The sequence below is a fragment of the Lepisma saccharinum genome, chromosome 22 (genome assembly GCF_977018435.1).
Source record: "Lepisma saccharinum chromosome 22, izLepSacc3.1, whole genome shotgun sequence".
Taxonomy (NCBI): Eukaryota; Metazoa; Arthropoda; class Insecta; order Zygentoma; family Lepismatidae; genus Lepisma; species Lepisma saccharinum.
The window spans coordinates 49,421,755-49,442,211 of NC_139250.1; the positions used below are offsets into that span (position 1 = coordinate 49,421,755).

Consider the following 20,457-nt stretch of genomic DNA (forward strand, 5'->3'; position numbering starts at 1 on the left):
GCATTCCGTCTTCGATTCGGCATAGAATTACCAATTAGGAGGAGCATATACTGTTGGTTTAACCAATTTCAACAAACTGGATGTCTCTGCAAAGGAAAATTCACGGGCCGACCGCGTTTGTCAGAGGAGTATGTGAGACGAATTGAAGGTAGTTTTGTGCGCAGTCCTAGAAAGTCAACTAATGCAGCAAGCAGAGAACTTGGAATACCTCAAGCAACTGTGTGGCGAGTTTTGAGACATCGTTTACTGTACAAACCATACCGCTCACAACTTGTACAGGAGCTTCTCGAGAGTGACAAACAAAAGCGTATTGAATTTTGTGAGACATAGAGGATGACACATTTCTCCCACGCGTAGTGTTCAGTGACGAAGCGATGTTTCACCTTAGCGGAAGAGTGAACAGGAACAATGTTCATATATGGGGTCTGGAAAATCCCCGTGCCACACTGCCACATGCGAGAGACTCACCAAAGGTAAATGTGTTTTGTGCCTTATCGCACAGAAAGATTTACGGACCAATTTTTTTGCGGAGAGCACTGTAAGTGGGATATCGTATATCAACATGTTGGAACACTGTCTTGCTCCTCAACTGAATGAAGTTTCCCAAAACTTCATTTTTCAACAAGATGGGGCTCCGCCCCATTGGCACCGTTCGAGGATTTCTGAATGAAGCCATTCCTCACCGATGGATAGGTCGCATAGGAAATAAAGACCTGGCTCCTCTGTCGTGTGCCACGAGATCTCCTGATCTTACACAATGTGACTTTTTCTTGTGGGGGTATGTCAAACAAGCCGTGTACGTACCACCTCTATCACAAGCTCTGGGCGACCTGAAGAAATGTATCACAGCTGCAGTGAACTCAGTTCAGTGGCGTGCCCAGGATTTTCGAAAAGGAGGGGTTATGTATACTTTTTTTGTTAGTCAGCCCTCATTTTGTCAAATTTTCCTACCTTTGACGTTCTTTTTTAGGATTTGATTGATTGATTGATTGATTTAGTTTATTTTACTTCGCGTTTTGTGCCTCTTGGCTAATTTGCGAACATGGGGATGAGTGATGAAATGATGAAATTGATGAATGGACATTCACAAACAACCAAGCCCGACCGGGATTCGAACCCGGGACCCTTGGCGTCGCTCTTTTTTAGGAATACTGGGCGAACGTTGGGTAGAACCCCCATCAACCCCCCCCCCCCCCTTAGCACGCCATTGACTCAGTTACACAAGAGATGCTTCTTCGTGTGTGGGTTGAGTTCGGCTGCCGCTTAGATGTTTGGCGAGCAGTAGCCGGCGGCCATATTGAACATCTGTAACCTCTATTGTAAGTGTGTAAACTTTAGACCTTCCTCTCTCTCTTGTATGCATATTATCAATATGTAATGTATATTCAAGGAAATATACATGAATGAAAGTGTATCCATCATTTTGAATAACCCTGTATTGTTAAGCTCATATAACACAGATTTCTACATAATATCTAACATTTCTCAACAATGGACAAGGTTTAACTAATGTTGTCTTCGTTAAAAATCCAAGAGCTAAACCCGTATTTAATCATTTTGTGTGCAAGGGCAAATAAAAGTTACTTAATAAAATCAGTTTCGTTATTTTTTATAGTTCGTTACATAATTTGTGTACCACTCTATACCCTGGAGTTACGATCGTGGTGACTCGTTGCAAGTCGCAAAACGAGTGACACGATTAACGTTTTCATATATCAACTCCTGAAAGGATCCTTTACCTTTCCTTATATATTTCTGGAAAATGTTTTTCCAATTGGAAGTACCAGAAATATATTAAATTCCAAACCCTTGCAATTGGTGAAATTTCGGCAACTGCTCACCTAAATATCACCCCTGGGAGCTCATATTTAAATTTAAATCTATTTAAAAGATTGAGCCAGAACATGTTTCAAAGACTCAATGACTACAAAATACACTGACAAATTTTCTATTGAATGGTTGTCAATTTAGAGTCACAATATTTCCAAATTTGTAATATATCAGGTCTTCAGTATCAGAAATTAAAAATTGACAATGATAAACAAGTAAATGCATTCTTGACATGTATTTTGATGCTACAAAAAGTAAGCATAAAATTAGACTGTAGATTGTTTGAAAACATAAGAAACGTAAAAATACACTTCCTCGTTTGATAGCCAGGACACGAATCGCGTACCCATGTTTTGCACACGATGAATTCCAGCATGTTTTCTTCTACAGTTTCTCCACATATGAAGCAATGCCGCTATGTGTCCGTTTCAGCGTTGGTTTTACCTTTCAATCTAATTGTAGACTTCATCGGATATTTCTCTCCTGAAAGTTAACTTTTGATCTCTCCCTGGGTAGTCTTGAGATCTTGAAATTTACATGGAGATGAATATTATATTTTGAGTCCTTTCAACTGTTAGAGCAGAAACGACCCTGTATCTCTACGAACGATAACATCGTAGAGTTTTAGCGAAATTCTCACTTCTTCTCTTCCACATTTCCTCCATTTTCCGCTTATTGGGACTGGACATTAGCAGTATAAATCTTTGCGGACCTCTCGCTCTACAACTGGTTTTGTTCTGTCCGGTCTTCACGTCGGCGAGGGGTTTCTTTCGGGTTCTTTTCTAACCTCATTCCTTAAAGACATTCCTGTCTCCATTCAAGACGGTATTACTCTCTTGGTGTTTTCTATTTCATGTGATTTTAGAGCAGAACAATTTATATGAATGTGGTCACCAAGATTACCTTTATCACGAATCCAATATTTCCCTACTTTTATTCAACCAAATCACATTTCGTGTTCTCAGATTTCCATTCAGCTCATACCCTTGTAGCCTTCTGTAACATCTTTTTTTCTTTTCCCATTACACTTCACTCTAGAAAAGAAGAATAGACACATTGTACTCATGTAACACAAATTGCACCGGTGCAATTTGGGCTGACCCGACTTGGTACGATTTAGGAGCCTCCCGTCATTTTTAAACAATTTTACTTACCTCATTGCGTAAGCATACGACAATGCTAATTTGGTTAAAATTAATCTAACCGAACTGACAAAGGTGACAAATATATATTTCACTCGTCTCCTATATCCTTGTGAAAGGCCGCAAAAAAATGCACAAGTAACACGTTACACATGGGCGTAATTAATATATATATTATTATACAAACATTATCGATTTGCAAATTAATGTCAGTGATACAAATTAATACTACACGTCACACACACACATACAGACACACACAAAAAAGTAACGTAAAAGTAGTGCCTTCATAAGATTCTAAGATTTATAAATACGTCAATATTTGATACCATCCTTTTGGCTTTACTCGTATTGTCTATAAAGCGAGACAAATTAGTAATGAATTTATTACCAAATTCGTAAATTTTATACAATCTTTCGATAATTTTGTCACTGGTTAACAATTATATTTAACCCTTACTGTGTAAGAAAGAATCCGGAGAGGAAATTACCGTGATGAGTAGGTGAAGGGAATCCTGGTGTCGATTTCAATAATAATAATAGCATAGTAATAATATTTATAGTTTACAGAAAAATGGAACAAGCATGTTTAAGTGTGCATTTTATGTGGGTAAGAGGAGGGGTATGTGTGTTGAAGGGAGATAAATTAGAGAGTTAATTTATAGAGAGACTTTACACACAATATAGAATTTGGTCTATCGAATAATCATTCTGATATAATCGATTAAATAGAGTAAAGTAATTGGAAGTTGAAAAATTGTCGGTATATCAGAAGTAAAGCTACACACAAATAGTTTTATTTGAATTAATTAATTGTTGATTAAGTCCACTTTATACGGAAAAAAGACTAAACGGGGCTGCATTAACATAAATATGTTCATTTTACTATTTTCTGTATGTAATTTATATGTCTTGAAGTTTTTAATATATTCTTTTGTAATGAGATTGAAACCATATTAGATCCCTTAATTTGTAGTGATAATTGTATTCATGTTTTAACAAAAGTAATTTTTCTTTGAAAAATCACATCCATAATGACATTAGAAATCCATTGCCGTTCACGCACATATGTCTGTCAATCAAGTGACCCTACGTTTCGTCACTGATCGTACTGAAGATTTATTTGGGGAGGAGCAGAACATAGACTTTAATATATCCTTCATAAAGCTGGTAAAATTTACCAATGCAATGTAATTTGCTTTATCCCAAATTAACGCAACTAACGCACCAAGATGGAAGCGATCGATTTTGTTACAAGTCTTTTCCACTCTTACGCCTGCCAGCCCTAGTTCTGGCAAGGGAAGTGGGGAGCGGAGATTACGCAGCAGCTCAACCAGACAACGGCAGTGTCGCCGAGAGACAAGACGCGGCGGAAAAAAGTACTCTGTGAACCTCGCTCGATTGGCTGCTGCGTTTCTTATCGCGCTGGATTAGTCGCTTCCCCGCTTCCCACTTCCCTTGCAAGCTTATAGGGCGGCGCGCGCCGTAAGACTGGAAAGATCTGTAACGACCCTGCGTGGTCGCTATTCACTTATTAATAAACCCTGCATGGTCGCTATATTCCTTTTAATATCGGATGAAACAGTTCAGCGGAATGTCCCTGCGAGGCGTACGCTTTCAGTATAAATGTATTCTATAAACGTTAACGGATCCGCCTCTACGTTATTTAGCTTCACTTATTATTAAAACCTGCATGGTTGCTGTATTCTGTAAACGTTATCAATTATTGTCATTTACACTGTTCAACTCTTAGTTTAGTTACAGCGCCTAGAATAACGTAGTGTGGAAAACGGCACGCTTCTGCGATCTCAGGCTGGTTCCACTCGAAAATGATCCGCTAGAGGCGCTGGTGTTGACCCCGGTGCTTGGTGTTCGACTGCTTATAATGGAAGTAAATGGAGTTTTCGCTGCAACGTCTGATTCTTTTACATGAAGCATTTCTATGAATGTGATAATTGCTATGATATTTGGTACAGTGGTCGCGAAGATATTAACGAACATTCTACAGTCGACCACGTCCTGTTATCGTCATACTTTTGTTAATAATACGGGAGAAAAAATACGCGTGAAATGTTCTTGGCAACTAAATATTTGTGTATGAATTAGGTTCATTATTATTATCATCATCATCATTTCTTTTAAAGATATACACACTGAAGCATTTGTTTTTTTGATATTTACTGTTTCTTTTCTTACGCTTTAAACTAATCGCGGCGATTATGATAATGATGATTGCATGAAACGACAAACGGAACCCCACAAAACGTTCTTAGTGCCATCAACATGAGTGTAAGGAAACTTTCAAACCAATGGGACAAGCGACACGGGATGTTCACACTGTCACACTAGTAACACACACTTCCAGACTGTAAAATAGCATTCATTGCACATGAGGGTTCAAACAGCAAACGACACGTTCATATGGCGTATTCGCGTGCTACTTGTTACTTCGGTCTGAAAGCGCCTTAAAGGAAAGGTGCTGAGACCGAAGCGACGCGCTACAGGGGGAGTTCCCAACTAAGTGACAAGCGACATGGTGCCTTCAGTCTATTAGAAAGCGTTGCTTGCGAACAACAGATAGGCGACACGATAAACCGCACATTAGAACAACAGATCTAGGCGACACGATAACCCACACGTGTCGCTTTGTCGCTTCTCCGTCGCTCAAAGTGGGCCATTTCCTCAATAGCTTGCAACATGTTGCCGTGGTTTGTTGTTCGCGCATACGCGATGCAATGAGTGTCTTGCTTTAGTGAGATTGCGCACCAAAGCGACAAGCGGCACGCGACACTTATCGCTTGAGGATTTCACCAACCGAACGCTGGCCTGTGCTTCCCGTCATGCCGCTACGATGTGAAATGTTGCTCTTGATTGGCTCCTTTCCAAGCAACATGTGTCACTTCGGTATGAAAGTTGCCTTGGACCGAATGACCCGTGTCGCTTTGGTGTGAAATCCTCGTATCGTTTGTCGCGTGTCGCTTTGGTGTAAAATCTCCTTGAGGAAACGGTGCAGTCAGAGCTTTTGTCCCTAGGGTTCGAAAGGCTGCATTGATTTCCGACTGCTCGCTTTCAAGCGACATTTGTGGTTTGTCGCCTCGGTATGAAATATCTCTCAGGATACTATTTATATTCTAATAACATAGAAAAATAAACTCTAATACACAGTCCAAGACCTGACGTCCGGAATCACATTGCGATGTTTCTTCTGTGTTACGCATGCTATTTATTTATTAATTTTATTTTACTTTTCTTTCCAAATTAATGTCATTTCGTGACTGCAAATCACTCCACAAATATAACTGTTTCCATCAATTCACGTACCGCCTTTCAAGGCAAACAAATCTACACAATATATTCCAAAAACTAACTAAGCCGCATTACTTTCATAACAAAATTAGCATCTGGGTCGATCGCACTGCCATCTACTTGTCATCGTCTCGGTGAACCAGTTTCTTGGGTCGTTTTCCACACTACGTTATTCAAGGCGCTGTAGTTTAGTATTGCAGAGTCCTGCGTGACTCGTTATTAATTGTATTGTCTGAATGCACACAGTTTTAGTTTATTATGACACGTGCATCTAGTGATTTTCCCACTAGTGATTTCTCAATATCAAAACATTGATAATTCTCAGTACGGAGTTTGCAATATGTAATAAAATGAATTGGCAACGGGTACTTTTAGTTAGAATTTTCATCGCCCATGCGCCACCGCAAGTATAAAGCCACGAGCACGTAAAGCTGCGAGGCCCGGAGCTCAATTGGCTCCCTGATGTCAACGGGCAAACATCCAGGGCTAATCGGCCTCCCAGCCTGAAGACTAGAAGCCATCTCAGAAGGAAGGAGGAAGAAGAAGAAGAAGAAGAGCCTAGCAGCAACCTACCTACCTGGTCTGATCGCCTCGGCTGATAGGTGCTCACGTTCTACCTGCCCGGCGTTTGGGAGTACCAGGATTTTTCCTTCCGAACCCGCCGTCCCTGCATAGGAGACACCGGTTGGCTCGCCAATTCCCCGCTAACACAGGGGGGTGTCGCGGCATCCTTTGATCCTTTTACCCAGCGCCCGCTATTCGGGGGTACAGATTGGTTTCGGCCAATTCCCGGCTGTGGTTAGTACCTACGCGCAACCTACAGGGGAACCCGTGACGTCAGCGGCGACCAAGGCTCTGAATAAAATTAGGTCCCCATACTCACCCTGGCTCCTCACTGCGAGGAATGAATTGAATCATCCCTGCTCCTCTTTATCTTTTCGAGACCAAAGGTGGTGCTCGTAAATACAGGTGCGTGGTACAGGTATATGCACGTAAGGGTTACAGGTAAAGACACGTGTGTAAGTGTGCTAACGGACATCCTTGTGTTGTTATTATAATAAACATTATAGGTATATATAAACCTGGTATAACCTTTCTTTACACTCAGCAAGCCCTGAGATAATTCTGAGTCCATGTTCTACGACTGATAAGAAGTTAGCACGTATGGGTAGACTTTTGCCGTCCTACTAATTTGAAGTGCTTAGAGTGTGGTAATCCTGCATAGGAGGCACCCGTACGGACGTTGCAGAGCTATAGTGTCTATCAAGAAATAAGAAGGCTTTATTAAAACTGAAAATTCAGGAGACAGATGCACAACAAGAACGTTTAAGGTTCCTCTCATGCAATCTCCGTATATCCCGTAACTTACCACACAGTTTTGGGTCTTCGTCACTTTTATCCAAGCAGTCATCCTGCCCGTCGCAGACATATTCCATTCTGGCGCATCTTCCATTCTCACAAGTGAACGATGGTTCCGGACAGTAAATAGATTCTAGGAAATTAGAAGGGAAAGAAGTTAATTAATAAAATCTTCCAATTTTCTAAGTTCGAACTACGTGAAACAATAAATATTAGATATGTTATGTATTTAACGTACTACTTCGTATCATCTAGAAAAAAGTACCAGGAAATTATCTTGAAGATCAAGAACTGTCAAAATAATTTTCAGAGAATGAACATTAATTAGCATATTCACATTTACCTGGTACAGTGTCTCTCAAAAGTTTTAGGACAACGACATTTTAAACTAGGCAACCCAATTTACACAAGCCGTTGGTGGGTTGCGTGCAGTGTTAGACTAAATTTCAGGGTTGCCACATGCACAATAGATATTTATAAAATACGCGAAAGAAATATAAACAAGTATTATTGTACAAAATTATTAAAAATATCACTATTATATCGCAAATGACAAAATTCTTTCTGAAAGAAAAAAATAGGTTTTCTAGTATTTCATCGCTGATGAGTCTACAGTAAGGAAAAGAGGTGAGAGGAAACGAAAGTAGAGGAGAGAAGAAAGATAGGATAGACGAGGAGAAGAGATGTAGTGAGGAGAATGGAAAAAGATTCGAGGAGAGATGAGGAAAAAAAGAACAAAGAAGATAAAAGAGGAGGAAAACGAGAGGAGAGGAGAGGAGTAGACGAGCAGAGGGAAGTGGAGAGTAGAGTAAAGGAGAGAAAAAGAGAAGATCGAAAAAAGAGAGTTCAGTGGAGTCGGAAATCTAAGACAGGAAAGGAGATAAGAGAAGTGGAGAAGAGTGGGATGGAGATAAGATGCGAGAAAAGTAGGGAAGGCGATATGAGATAAAAGCAGAACAGAAAGAGGGGGAGAGAAGAAAGAGAAGGAACTGGAGAGAAGAGGTAGTTGCAGAAAATATCGTCTGAGCGTCAAGAATGGATGCATTGGTCAAATTATGGACATGAAACATTCAATAACATTTTGAAATGTATTGGAGAATATATTAGATCGGTGCGAAATGCCTTTTGGCTGAGTTCAGAGCAAATTAAAATCTTCCATGTAAGATATTTGAATTTACCTGCGATTACACCACTAAAAAAATTAACGTAATTTTTAACATTTATAAGAATTATTCTCCACTTCTCGGTTCGTTGAAATTGAGATTTTGTAATTCAATATTTCCCCTCCCCCATCGTTAATTCCAAACTGAATCATTCCGTTTCACACGGCGTGGACAATGAACACAATGGGATATGTCTAAAAATTACGAAAATTTTCTGCCACCGTAAGGGTTTGAACCTACGACGATCAGATTGACAATCCTGGACGGTAGCCACTACCCTACAAGCTTTCGCTTCTTAAACCAGGTAGAAGGAGCTGACCAATGTGAAATGTAGATGTAACTCTGCTGCATGTAACGTGCAAACAAGTATTGTTTGTAACAAAGAAGACGAAGGTAGTACGACTCGGCGAAAACATTTAATGGAGAATTCCACATTTTGAGAACTTTTCATTCGATATTTGCGGAGGTATCCTTGCATTGAACTCATGTGGGAAAAGGGGTAAAATTAGCATGTCCTGAATTGCCACACATATAAATAGTTATTTCATTAACATTTGTCAATGTCTTTGAAGCAGTACACAATTATCGTTAGAGTGTCATAATTCACGATCTTATATATAAAAATATCCCATTGAACGTGTGTCAATTCATTTATTTGTTTATTTTTTTCTTATAAATTCCATATGCAGAACAATGTAGCCACTATATACTGCTATTACAAATAATGTTACCATGCTCTTGTTTAATGGAAGGGATTCTTTTTTAAGGAACATCTAGTATGGAGGATCGAACATGGGACCGCAATGCTTTCAAGAACTCTAACCAATACACTACGCCCTTTGTTTTCTTGGAGCTACAGTTCCTAATTATTCTGTCGCCTCAATATTGTAAACGTTATCTGCAAAAAAAGTTAAATACTCAGATATAGCTCTGTACTTCTAGAATTACTTTATACACATGCATTTGAAATTTAACTCTGAATTACTTTCTCAGTTGTTAGTACATCTAAGCTTGTGAATATATTTTATTTGTAATTTTATAACGGTTTCATGAACATCTACGAAATAGTTCCTTATAACTTGGAATATGGTGAATAGATATGAAATGTCTTGAAATTAATTTTCGACCAATAGATTTTGGCAAGGGAATTATGTGTCATCCGTTTCCAGTCATTCATTGCTTAAACAAACGTTTTAAAACTATGTGGAATTTTCATTTTGGGATAAGTTTCTTTACTTGCTACATGTATGCGAACTACACTCTGTCCCACTTATCTCTGGAGCAGGTGAACGAAAACAAGTATCTGAGCAGCGATGAACACGTGAGAGGAATGGGATTGCGTGGAGGGAGGAATACCACTGCAGTTACCAGCCTTCCCAGCAGCGTGCACTGATTCGCTCTGTCCACTCGATCCCCTCTCCCCTCTCTCCACTTCTCTTTAGTAGTTATGTACCCCCGTTGAAGTCGATAAATCAATTGATTGGAAAAGATCGATCAAAGATCAATTAATGACCAAGCCGTGTGGGCAAGCAAGGGTGGGGTTTTTGAGCGTTTTGATTGGTTGATGAGGGAAAAGGGCGGGGCTTAATGATATGGACTTCCTGTTGTTAATGAGGAGAGTGATAAGTGGGGGGCGTTTTCGGTTTGGAGGGTTTGATAAGTTTGGCGGGAAGTGTTTTCTGTTGTTAATGAGGACTTGATAAGGGTTTCCGGTGTTGATGAGATAGGTGGCTATTTTTGGGGGGCGTTTCCCGTTTGAGACCGTTGATGAGTCTGAGATTCCAGGAAATGTGTGTAACGGTTTTCTGTCTGAATAGAACATGTCCGAACATGTTTTGGGCGTAGGTTTGGATGAATTTGCAATTTCTGGGAGTCACGTGACTGTGACGTCACAAAATGGAAGTCACGTGACCAGATTATATTATTAAATTATTATTAATTTAAATATTATTATATTATTATTATGAATTGTTTTAATTTCTGTGACGCCAATTTGTTTTTGTTATGTTATTTTGGCGTGTGACGTCATATATAAATTGGAGTACGTGTTTCCGGTGTTTGAAAACAGATGGCGTTGATGAGTCTGAAATTCTCCCGTTTTGAGACCGTTGATGAGCTGAGATTCCTGGAAATGGCTGTAACGGTTTTCTGTCTGAATAGAACATGTCCGAACATGTTTTAGGCGTAGGTTTGGATGAATTTGCAATTTCTGGGTGGTGTAACGTTTCTGTGTGAACATGCCCGAACATGTTTTGGGCGTAGCCTTGTAGTTTGAAGTCTGTTTAACGGAAATGGTGACGTAGGAGGGAAAAGGGTATAAATAGAAAGGAAAGAGGATCTTAGTGTCATGTGAGGATGGATGTAAGCGGTACACGTTTGTCTGATAATGGTGTGAATTTCTACGAGATCAGCTACGAAGAGTTCTGGGAACTTGTTCGGTCTTGCGGCGATCTGGACAGTGATCGAACGACCCTGGATCGGTTGCTGAGTTATTTCCCGTTTATGTATGTAGCGATACCTGAATCTCCCTGGTGTGGATGTCACGTGGTCAACGGCTTAGGAAAAACAATTCACCGTCGCTGCGAGACTTTGAAGGAGATAGAAGAGAGGAAAAGAAGAGGTGACGAGAGAACAGGATTTCCGAGTCACGGGTGTATCTGCGAACTACGTCGCAGGAAGGAAGAGTTAGGCGAAGCTTTGAAGAATAGAGTGAAAGAGTGGCTTTCTTTGTTGGCAGAGAGAAATTCCGTGTGGTGTTCTGGCTGTGATCGTCCATTGTTACTTAACTTAGAAGGTCATCCTTGTTTCCCTGTGGTTCCTCCCGAAGGTTTCGATTTTCGCAGACGGCTGTTCCCCGACGATCCTGAGGATATTCTGGCTGAACCTTTATCGCCGATACCAACGACCCCTTCACCTACAGTATCTGATTTTGAGAATATTCTGGCTGAACCTTCATACCCGATACCTACAGTATCATACGAGTTTTCTTTGTTCGACATATGAGAGTGTATACTTACCATACTCGTCTGATAGCAGGCGGTCCTTTTACCACCGATTATATGTCGGTGAATGCGAGATACAAGACTTACAGAAAGTGGCCAATAGGATTACGTCAGACTGCTGAAGAATTAGTCACTGCAGGTTTTTATTATTCAGGATTCAGTGATAGGGTAATATGTTTCCATTGTGGGTACGGAGTGTGTGATTGGACATCCGAAGATTGCCAGCGCATTTGACTGTTTAGTGAAATCTCCATATGGTTTTCACTTGTTGAGTGAAAAGTATCGCCGGGTGAATTACTGGCTCCGTACCAACAAACACGGTCTGAACTGGGGAGATGGGTGGCTACCGTATGAGAAATTAGGAGACGTTTTATATTTTATGCTTGTGAATCAGGAAGTGTACGTCAAAGGTATGGAGAAAATTAAATGGTTGGAAAAATTACTTGGAGAGAAACGTATGGGTAAAATATCTGTGCGCAACATCGAAGAACTTGAATGTCCAAAGTTGGATAGTGTGAAAAAGACTGCAGGAAAATGCAGAGAACATAGTAAATGTGAGAACGTGAAAAAAAATTGTGCAGTTGAAAATGTCTGGAAGATGTACAGTTTCTATTGTAATAAGTACAAGAAATAAAAGATTTTTTGAACATTTACAAATGTTTTATTTATAATTGTAGAAATAGTTTAACAATATGATTCGATCACGATGTGAAATATATTTACATATGGACATCGATAATGGTAATTTTACATAATACATAAAAGTAACAATGGTTTATTTACAATATGAAATACAATGGATAGTTTACAACAGCAAATATATAACAGATTTTATTTACAATACCAATGTGTGTCCAAGATTGTTCTCAAGATATATTTCAATCATCAGTTCGTTGTACCAAAGTACATAAAAATAGTTCAATACATCGGGTACTTCTTTTTTTTCTGAAACCATATTCTTTTTTATACAATATACAAAAGCCTCCATTTCGGGTTGTAATTTATGATAACGTTCGTTCATTAATTTTTGCAGAGGTCTGAAAAGATTACACATAAATAAATGTAGTTCAGAGGCTGTGAAAATGAAAGCATCCGGTGAATCATGTTGATACATCGAGATGCAACGTTTCCCGAAAAAATTTACACCACTAACGGTGATATTTCCAGTAACCAAATAATTGAATCGTCGACCAGTGTCGACGTAATTCAGTAAGTCAGATTTTGAAGCACACAGTTCTCTAATCTGTTTAGAATGGATGCGTACGGGCGATCTCCCCTGTTGCGAAAACTCCCACACCAAATTGAAAGGGGATTCCTTTTCGAATCCTATGGCTACGTACTTGTTTTTTTCCTTGTTCAGAAAATATGTGTTTGCAAGATAGAGATCTAAACATGCATCTACGTCATGTAGTTTAGGACACTCGATTTTGTCTGTGGAAAAACCAATTTCCCTACGTCTCTTTATGAAATCACAGTCCGTAGTCACATCCATTCCTTCGTCAGCCGCCTCGTTCTTGATAGTAATGGTTTCTAATTTAATGGGTTGCACACGTTTTCGAGGTTTACGTTTGGAAACATCATCCTGATTAGTCATGCGCGTCACAAGTTTGTCGTGTTTCTCCATTATAGAAACAGCAGGAGGTTCCATGATGTGTTCACTAGAACTGTCTCGATGGCACTGAGAGAAAGATACGCAGCACACATTTTAAATAGATTTCTTCATGACACGAGCCTGGATCGTGTGGATAGAACAACACGTTTGTTCCCCTCTGGGACACTTGGAATGTGGTAAACATTTGAAGATCTGACGAAAACGGTGCAGGATATATCCATCTTTACTGATACCTGGTGGAAATGTCTGGATGAAATCCTTGGTTGTAACGTGACGTGCTTTGTAATAAGCATACACGCAACAGTAATGACCGCATGTTGTGGCCAATATCCCCTGTAAGGGAATGCTGTTGTAAGTCCAGACCGAGGAATGACTGTTCAGGAAAGTTACGAATTCTTGATAGAAAGGATGAAATCCGTATGAATCGAAATACTCGGCCACATTGTTTTTGTCGAAATAGAAGGCCACCCAGTGTGTACCCCGGGAGTCGGACTTGTCAGTGTTTGCAATGACCAAGGCCGGCTTAGGAAACGTCCGAGGTAAAAGATCTCTCGGGTAAACACCGTAAAAAATGTTTCTGGTGGAACAGTTTCGAGATAGAATCTGTCTGATCTGCGGCGTGTTCATGCTGCTTATGTTTTCAATAATGTATAATAATGTGTCTGTTTTTGGTCATTTCTATGCTTCCGGGGCTGTTGTCAAATAGTTCGGGAAACAATTGTATGTTCACAGGTTTTGAAGTTGTCACTTTCGAAGAAACACTACTATGGTTAATAGTACGGGTTATCACTTTGGTGTGTTTTTCCATCACAAGCAGTATAATGTTTACATAAGAGCTATTTCGGTAACACTGTGAGTCAGAAACACAGGCACACATATTTATGGAAAATTCGGTCTCACTGATGGAGGATGACACTTCTATCTTTAGGTATATCTACTGCAGATTCAAATTCAGCATACAAAAGGCATGTTATATTTTCCGACAGCTGAGGAGAAAACTGCATCTCGGCTCCGATGATGCCTTGTTCCTGGAGACTGGTGTGCGTGTCGTTTCCTGAAGAGTCTGGCGTTATGTCGTAAATCAGGAAAAAGAATCCGTTCTCGAACATTTTCCGTGTGATCTGGTGTCCGTAATTGGCGTGGTGAATGCCTGTACCGGAAAATAGAGTTTGATAGGCACGTGTTATCAATCCGCTGTTTCCTCCTGTGGTGATTTGTAAAGGTTCGGAAGGTACGAGTTCTCCATTTTTCACAAGATGGAAAGAAGATAGGTTAAAACTTCTAAAGTCGAACGGATTTTTCTTACTGTCTCCGAGAAAGCTGGCGGTGGATACCATAGCAAAAAGAACAACATTCGGAAAAGGACCTTGAAAAGCATTATCGATCGAAATCTGTTGCGTTCCGGCGACGTAAGAATAAGCTTTGATGACGCTTCTGGTGAACGGATAATGAGCAGGAGCGTAAGTGAGTGCTCTGTCTATGGCCAAACTGGTGGTAGGAGTAGGAATGATGTGATTTATTTCGAGAACAGCCTTTAAAATTTTTATTCTGACTGTAGGTGATGTCTGGTCTCCCCAGATGTAAAAAGTGTCACGTGATCTAGCTAGATCGATGCGTACTTCAACACCGTTGAGCAGGTATTTAGACTGGTGGAAGAAATCTATGTGAAGTTTTCCCATAAGGTCGACCACGGCTGTCACTTCCGTAGGATTTCCGGTCCTCGGAACATACTGGAAAAATTTTTTCCTTGTGGTGAAACCTGTGTTGTCGGCAGTGATTTCATCTTGATGTTCAGGTGTGTCCAAATACCATAGGGCATTCGTGAGATGCGTGTTTGCGGCATCGCTTCCGTAATTGATAGCTGCTTCGAAGATCGCTTTATATGCGTAATTGTTATCGGCGGTTGTTACAGCAATGCCGTTGAGAGTCACTGTACATTGGGAAAAGAGTGAATGGAGAAGATAATTCACGACCCCGCAGTTTTTTGTGAGGGCATTTTCTGTTTCGGAAGCACTCATGGGACTTCCATCCTGTTTAACCATTTGCGTTTGCAGACGGAGATAGGCAGATGAAAGATCGAGAAAATCAGTTCCTGCCGCCGGTATGACAAACTGAATTATATTCTGATTATCGATGGAAGCGATAGGTTTGTAGGTGGCTGTGTACGTTTTTTCCACATTTTGCTGAATAGGTTTTTTCCGGAAGAGGTCGAACTGCGAGATCATGCACATGTTATCCGCCATCATTATCCAAAAATATCTTTCCCTGAGACCTTCTGTTTGATTTTTCTTTTACGTGTTCTCCTAGATTTTGCAGATGTTTTCCTTCGTTTTTTGGATGCTCGTTTTTTACGGATCGTAGATGTTCTAATACGGGTGGCTGAACGTTTTAACATCAACTAAGCAATTTTTGTTGCAGGTTTGGTTCTTATACCGGAACCTACCAGAGAGTCGATTTTCCGTTGTGCTTTACTTTGAAGATTTTGACCTGCTTCACGTACCCGTTGACGAACAATAGTTTTCGGAGTTTGTTGGGTTGTTGCAATATCGGTGATAATGTTAGCTCCTGTTTTTAAAGCTTCTCTTCCGATCGTCTTTGCACCGCTCCAGAGTAGAGGTTTCACCATTCTAAACAGTCCTGCGAAAAGTGACCCCAATCCTCTCCCTTTCTGATTTCTAGTTGAACGGTAGATGGGCCCAATTCCTCCACGGATTTGGTTACTATAATATTCGGTCTGCGAATTCATGGTGATTCATTCGCTTTTCGACAAAGACTGAGAGAAATAGCTGTCTACTGTTTTTTAAAAGGACTTTGCTTTTCTACGAAAATGTAAAACAGCGATTGTGGGTACGGACCCAGTTCTCAAAGGTAAGAAATTTCCTTTTCTATCGTACAAAGCAATTTCTATTGTTTCGAAAGAGGCTTTATCCAGAGGAACGTAATGAATCGGGTCGAATGTTTGATGGGCTACGGGTACTGTGCAAGACGTATTTGTGTCCGAACACTGTTTTCGGGTAAGACGCAAAAGACGTACCATTTCTCCCCCGACCAATTGCTGTTTCACCACATCAGAGTAAATAAATATGTATGGGTTTTTATCCACAACACTATTGGACATTGCGTGCGTAGAATAAATAGATTTCAATATGTCATATCGAAATTTAGCATAGTCATCAGTTTCGTCTATGGGTGTAACGGTATTTGTTGGAGCATCGTCAGGTTCAGGCTTCGGAACCCCTATCACGGATAGATGTTTGTACACGGTCTGTTTGAAGAAAAACCTGAGATGAGTAGGAACAGCTACATTAGCAGGGTCTGTTTTCAGGAAATAAATCAGATCCTCTATCGTATATGTTGTTGCAGGAAAATAAAATGGTTGTTCGTTAATATAGAGAGTGTTATCCGTACAGGTAGTAGATCCAAATGTTCCCCATTGCGGTTCCGTCAAAAAATGCCAGAATTTCTCGAGAACGGATCTCCTTATTTCCAGGTCGTCTGGGAGAGATTCGATGATGGTAGAGACTAGGTCCTCAGCACTTGCATATGTCCGAACAGGAAGAGTTAACATTCCAGAATCAGTTTCCAAAACATTGTCGTATAGAGTTGAATAATGTAGTTCTGCCAATCCGACTTCCCACAATTCTGGAGACAGATCGATCCGTTTAGCAAGTTTTACGGTGAAATGGGTGAGTGTGTTGTCTGGAAAATATTTCTCCGATGCAGATGATAGGAGGTAAACGTAGAAATTATCGTCCATTCTCGCCGAACACAGAGGACTCACTGGATCGCAGTAACGTCATAATTTGATATAAATAAATTTTGGAAATTATTTTCCCGACAACTGTTTTACGGAAGATGCCTTGATCCATGAATCGAAACTAGGCGGATATCCGAGCCAACGAACCAGGTATTCCAATTTTTTTCCTTTTCCCCGGGTGTTCAAAATTTTATCAATTTTATACTCTTCGTCAGGATCCGAATAAACTTTCTGCAGTTCATGTTTGTAAAATGTACCTTTTACTGGTTCTTCATTTAAGTCGTCTAATATGTATACAGGTACAGGTGTTCGCTGAACAAGGGCATGGATTTTGAAAAGTTCTCGTGACCACGTTTGTTCGTATCCTTTCTCAAAATGTCCTTTGACGACAGAAATTCGTACAATATCACCTACATTAAGATCTGAAGACGGTTGTGAAACATGTTTGTCAGGTTTGTTAAGACGTTTCCACACAATGTAAACGTTTGTTTCGTTGACATCTCGAGGGGCCATTCCTATGGAACTGTGGATTGCTGTATTGTAACCTTCGAGAAGTTGAGGTAAAATATCTACATAACGTCTTGTCTGTTTTGAGGTGAAATATTTCCACATCCGTTCTTTTAATGTTCTGTTGAAACGTTCCACTACACTTGCTTTCACAGGATAATTTGTTGCTGTCGAGAACTGTACATGTTCATTTTTTAAAAATTTCTGGAATGTAGAATTTGTAAATTCCGTTCCTTGGTCGGTCTGTAGTGTAACAGGTTTCCGTCTGTTTTCTTCGAAAATTGTTTTGAAAGCTTCGGTTACCGAATTGCTTGTTTTATTTTTTAGTGGTAATGCAAAGGCATATTTTGAAAATACGTCGATCACTGTCAGAAGATATTTGTATCCGTCGTTATGTTTTTGTATCGATGTCATGTCGTTGAGATCGGCTTCCCAAAGCATGTCTATGTTCCATACGTTGTAATGATTTCGAGGAAACCTTTTTCTCGCAGGTTTGTGGAGAGTGTAGGTTTCCTGATGCATCAACCATTTTTTCACCGTATCGCGGAATATATTTTTATCCCGTACCGCTTTCCACAGACGATCTACAGATGAGAATGAAGCATGGTGTCGGGGATCGTAATATATTTTGGTGAGAATTTTATTGTGTTTCAACTTAGAGACTCCCATGACCGATCTCTCTGTCTACGGCTTTTTCTCAGAGGAACCAGTTTGTAAGCGTCAGGTGTTCTCAGAAAAGGTGTAGTTTTCCTGGAAACACGGACGGTCACTTTCTTCTTCTTCTTCTTCTGTCGATGAGACGGTCCAGGGCTTTCCGTTGGCGACGATGAGAAGTTCAACGTTTTCGGATCCGGAAGTGTTTTTTCCTGACGTTCGTCTATCAAATGTTGTGCCGTGGATTGGTACTCATCGATGATATTCTGTAACTGATGACGTCTATTACGGGGTAATGTCTCTGCCAGATTCTGAGGAAAATACGTCGATTCTGGTGAAATAGTAGAAGAACCGTCGTTATCTTGCACAATATTAATCTGTAATGGTTCTTTGGATTTTCGACTCAACCATAAATACTCGTCCAGTTCTTTTCTGTAAAGACGCCATTTTTGATCGTCTGATATATTTTTCATTTTTAGAATATCATTCATCTTCTTATCTAGAACGGATAATTTTTGAGTCACAGACAATTCGGAACCACGAATACGTGCTAACTGTTCCGGTGAAAGGACGATCATTTTTTTGTAAGAAGATGTCATTTCTCAATGAGGAATGAGAGTACCGAGAAGACCCGATAACAAGGAGCCTAGAAGTAAAGGTAGAAATCCTCCTTTCTGAACAAGAAGCTTTCTGCGTTTCTCGATGTTCACTTTCGGTTTCGCTAGATTGCGTATGACCGACTTGTAAGGTGTCAGACGACGTTTTGCGGACGGTTTAATTTTCACGTTTCCTTTTAAAACGTTCAGGCAGCATTCGCTGATGAAACGTATCGTTTTTTTCGGAGCACTTTTCAATAATGATTTACGGATTTTGGGCGGCGAATTTTTCAACACGTGCAAGAAAGGTGAATGTTTCTTGAAAGAAGTGGAATGTCTATTCCTGTTAGAACGTGAGTTGGTACGTGTCTTCCTCGTTTTCCTCATCTCGATGTTTTAAACATTCCTGAGGAAGATATACAGTTGAGTAATTCTGGTTGAAAACGTCTGTTTGATAACGTAAAGGATCCGGTGTTGACTGTGAGAGATCAATATACAAATAACTGTAAGGTTGCGTGGTAGCATCTATATATACTTTTTCGAGTTCCTTCATGCGGTGAGGATGAAGTTGTCTTGCAAAAACAGTGAATTGGTTCATATCTCGAGGATTTTTAAAAATAACAAAGTGCTTCACGTTCAACGAAATGTCCCTGCAATTTTTTCCTTGGTGAAAAAGATTCTGTGTTATAAACACCACCGAAATGTTTTTGTGATGGCTGCCTTTTGTGAAAAGGTCGGCGACTTTTTCCCCTTTTGCAACCATCATAAGATCATCCAGGATTATGAGTGTAGGAGTTTTTCCGTTCCACGACTGCCAATCGACGATACCTTTATGATATTGCACATCTCGAAGACTTTGTGGAATACTGTTCTCCTGATCGTAACACCATATGATTTTCTTGACGGATCCTTCTACAAGATGAACGATGGAATCGACCATGTTTGTCACAAAAGTAGTTTTTCCGCTTCCTGATGCTCCGCAAACCATCATGGTGAAAGGATGAGAAAGTTTAGGAATCATGCTGAAGAAACGTCTTACAGATTCTGAAGAAAAATGAAGGTCTGGCAGTCTGCGAACACGTTTTATATCAGCCCCGAAGGGTTCGAACTCTGGACCGTTACAGACATATTTTAGTCTGCACAGTATCCGAAAGGAAACGATAAATGTTCATGGTCGAATTGTCGTTTCAGCAATACTGACTGAAACAGCTTTTTTTCATTTGTACTGATGACTTGGAACTGTTTTGTTCTTCTGATTCGGAAAATATTTTCGACCATAACTTCAGGTTTCTCATTGTTTATCATGTCGCACATGGTATCGAAATTAATCAATTCTGATGTGGAGGTATTCAATGTAATCCCTTTCACTTTACAGATATACTGTGCTTCGGAGAACGGTCTTGTTATTTTCATGCTGTAACTTTTCGGTCCCGTTGAAACAAACTGTTCACAAACAGCATCGGTGCCGAAATCTGCCAATTCATCGGTGAGTTCTCCTAGTGCGTCACCTGTCTGGGGATGGTATTCCA

General features: G+C 40.1%; 1 protein-coding gene across 1 annotated transcript in view; it reads right to left on the reverse strand.

Moving 5' to 3' along the window:
* LOC146004755 (uncharacterized) overlaps nucleotides 1-20,457 on the reverse strand; it is a 393,261-nt gene that overhangs the window by 132,680 nt on the left and 240,124 nt on the right. The window contains exon 7 of the mRNA XM_083143730.1: nucleotides 7,648-7,770. Within this exon, the coding sequence (XP_082999856.1) occupies nucleotides 7,648-7,770 (123 nt within the window). The remainder of the gene's footprint in view (nucleotides 1-7,647; nucleotides 7,771-20,457) is intronic.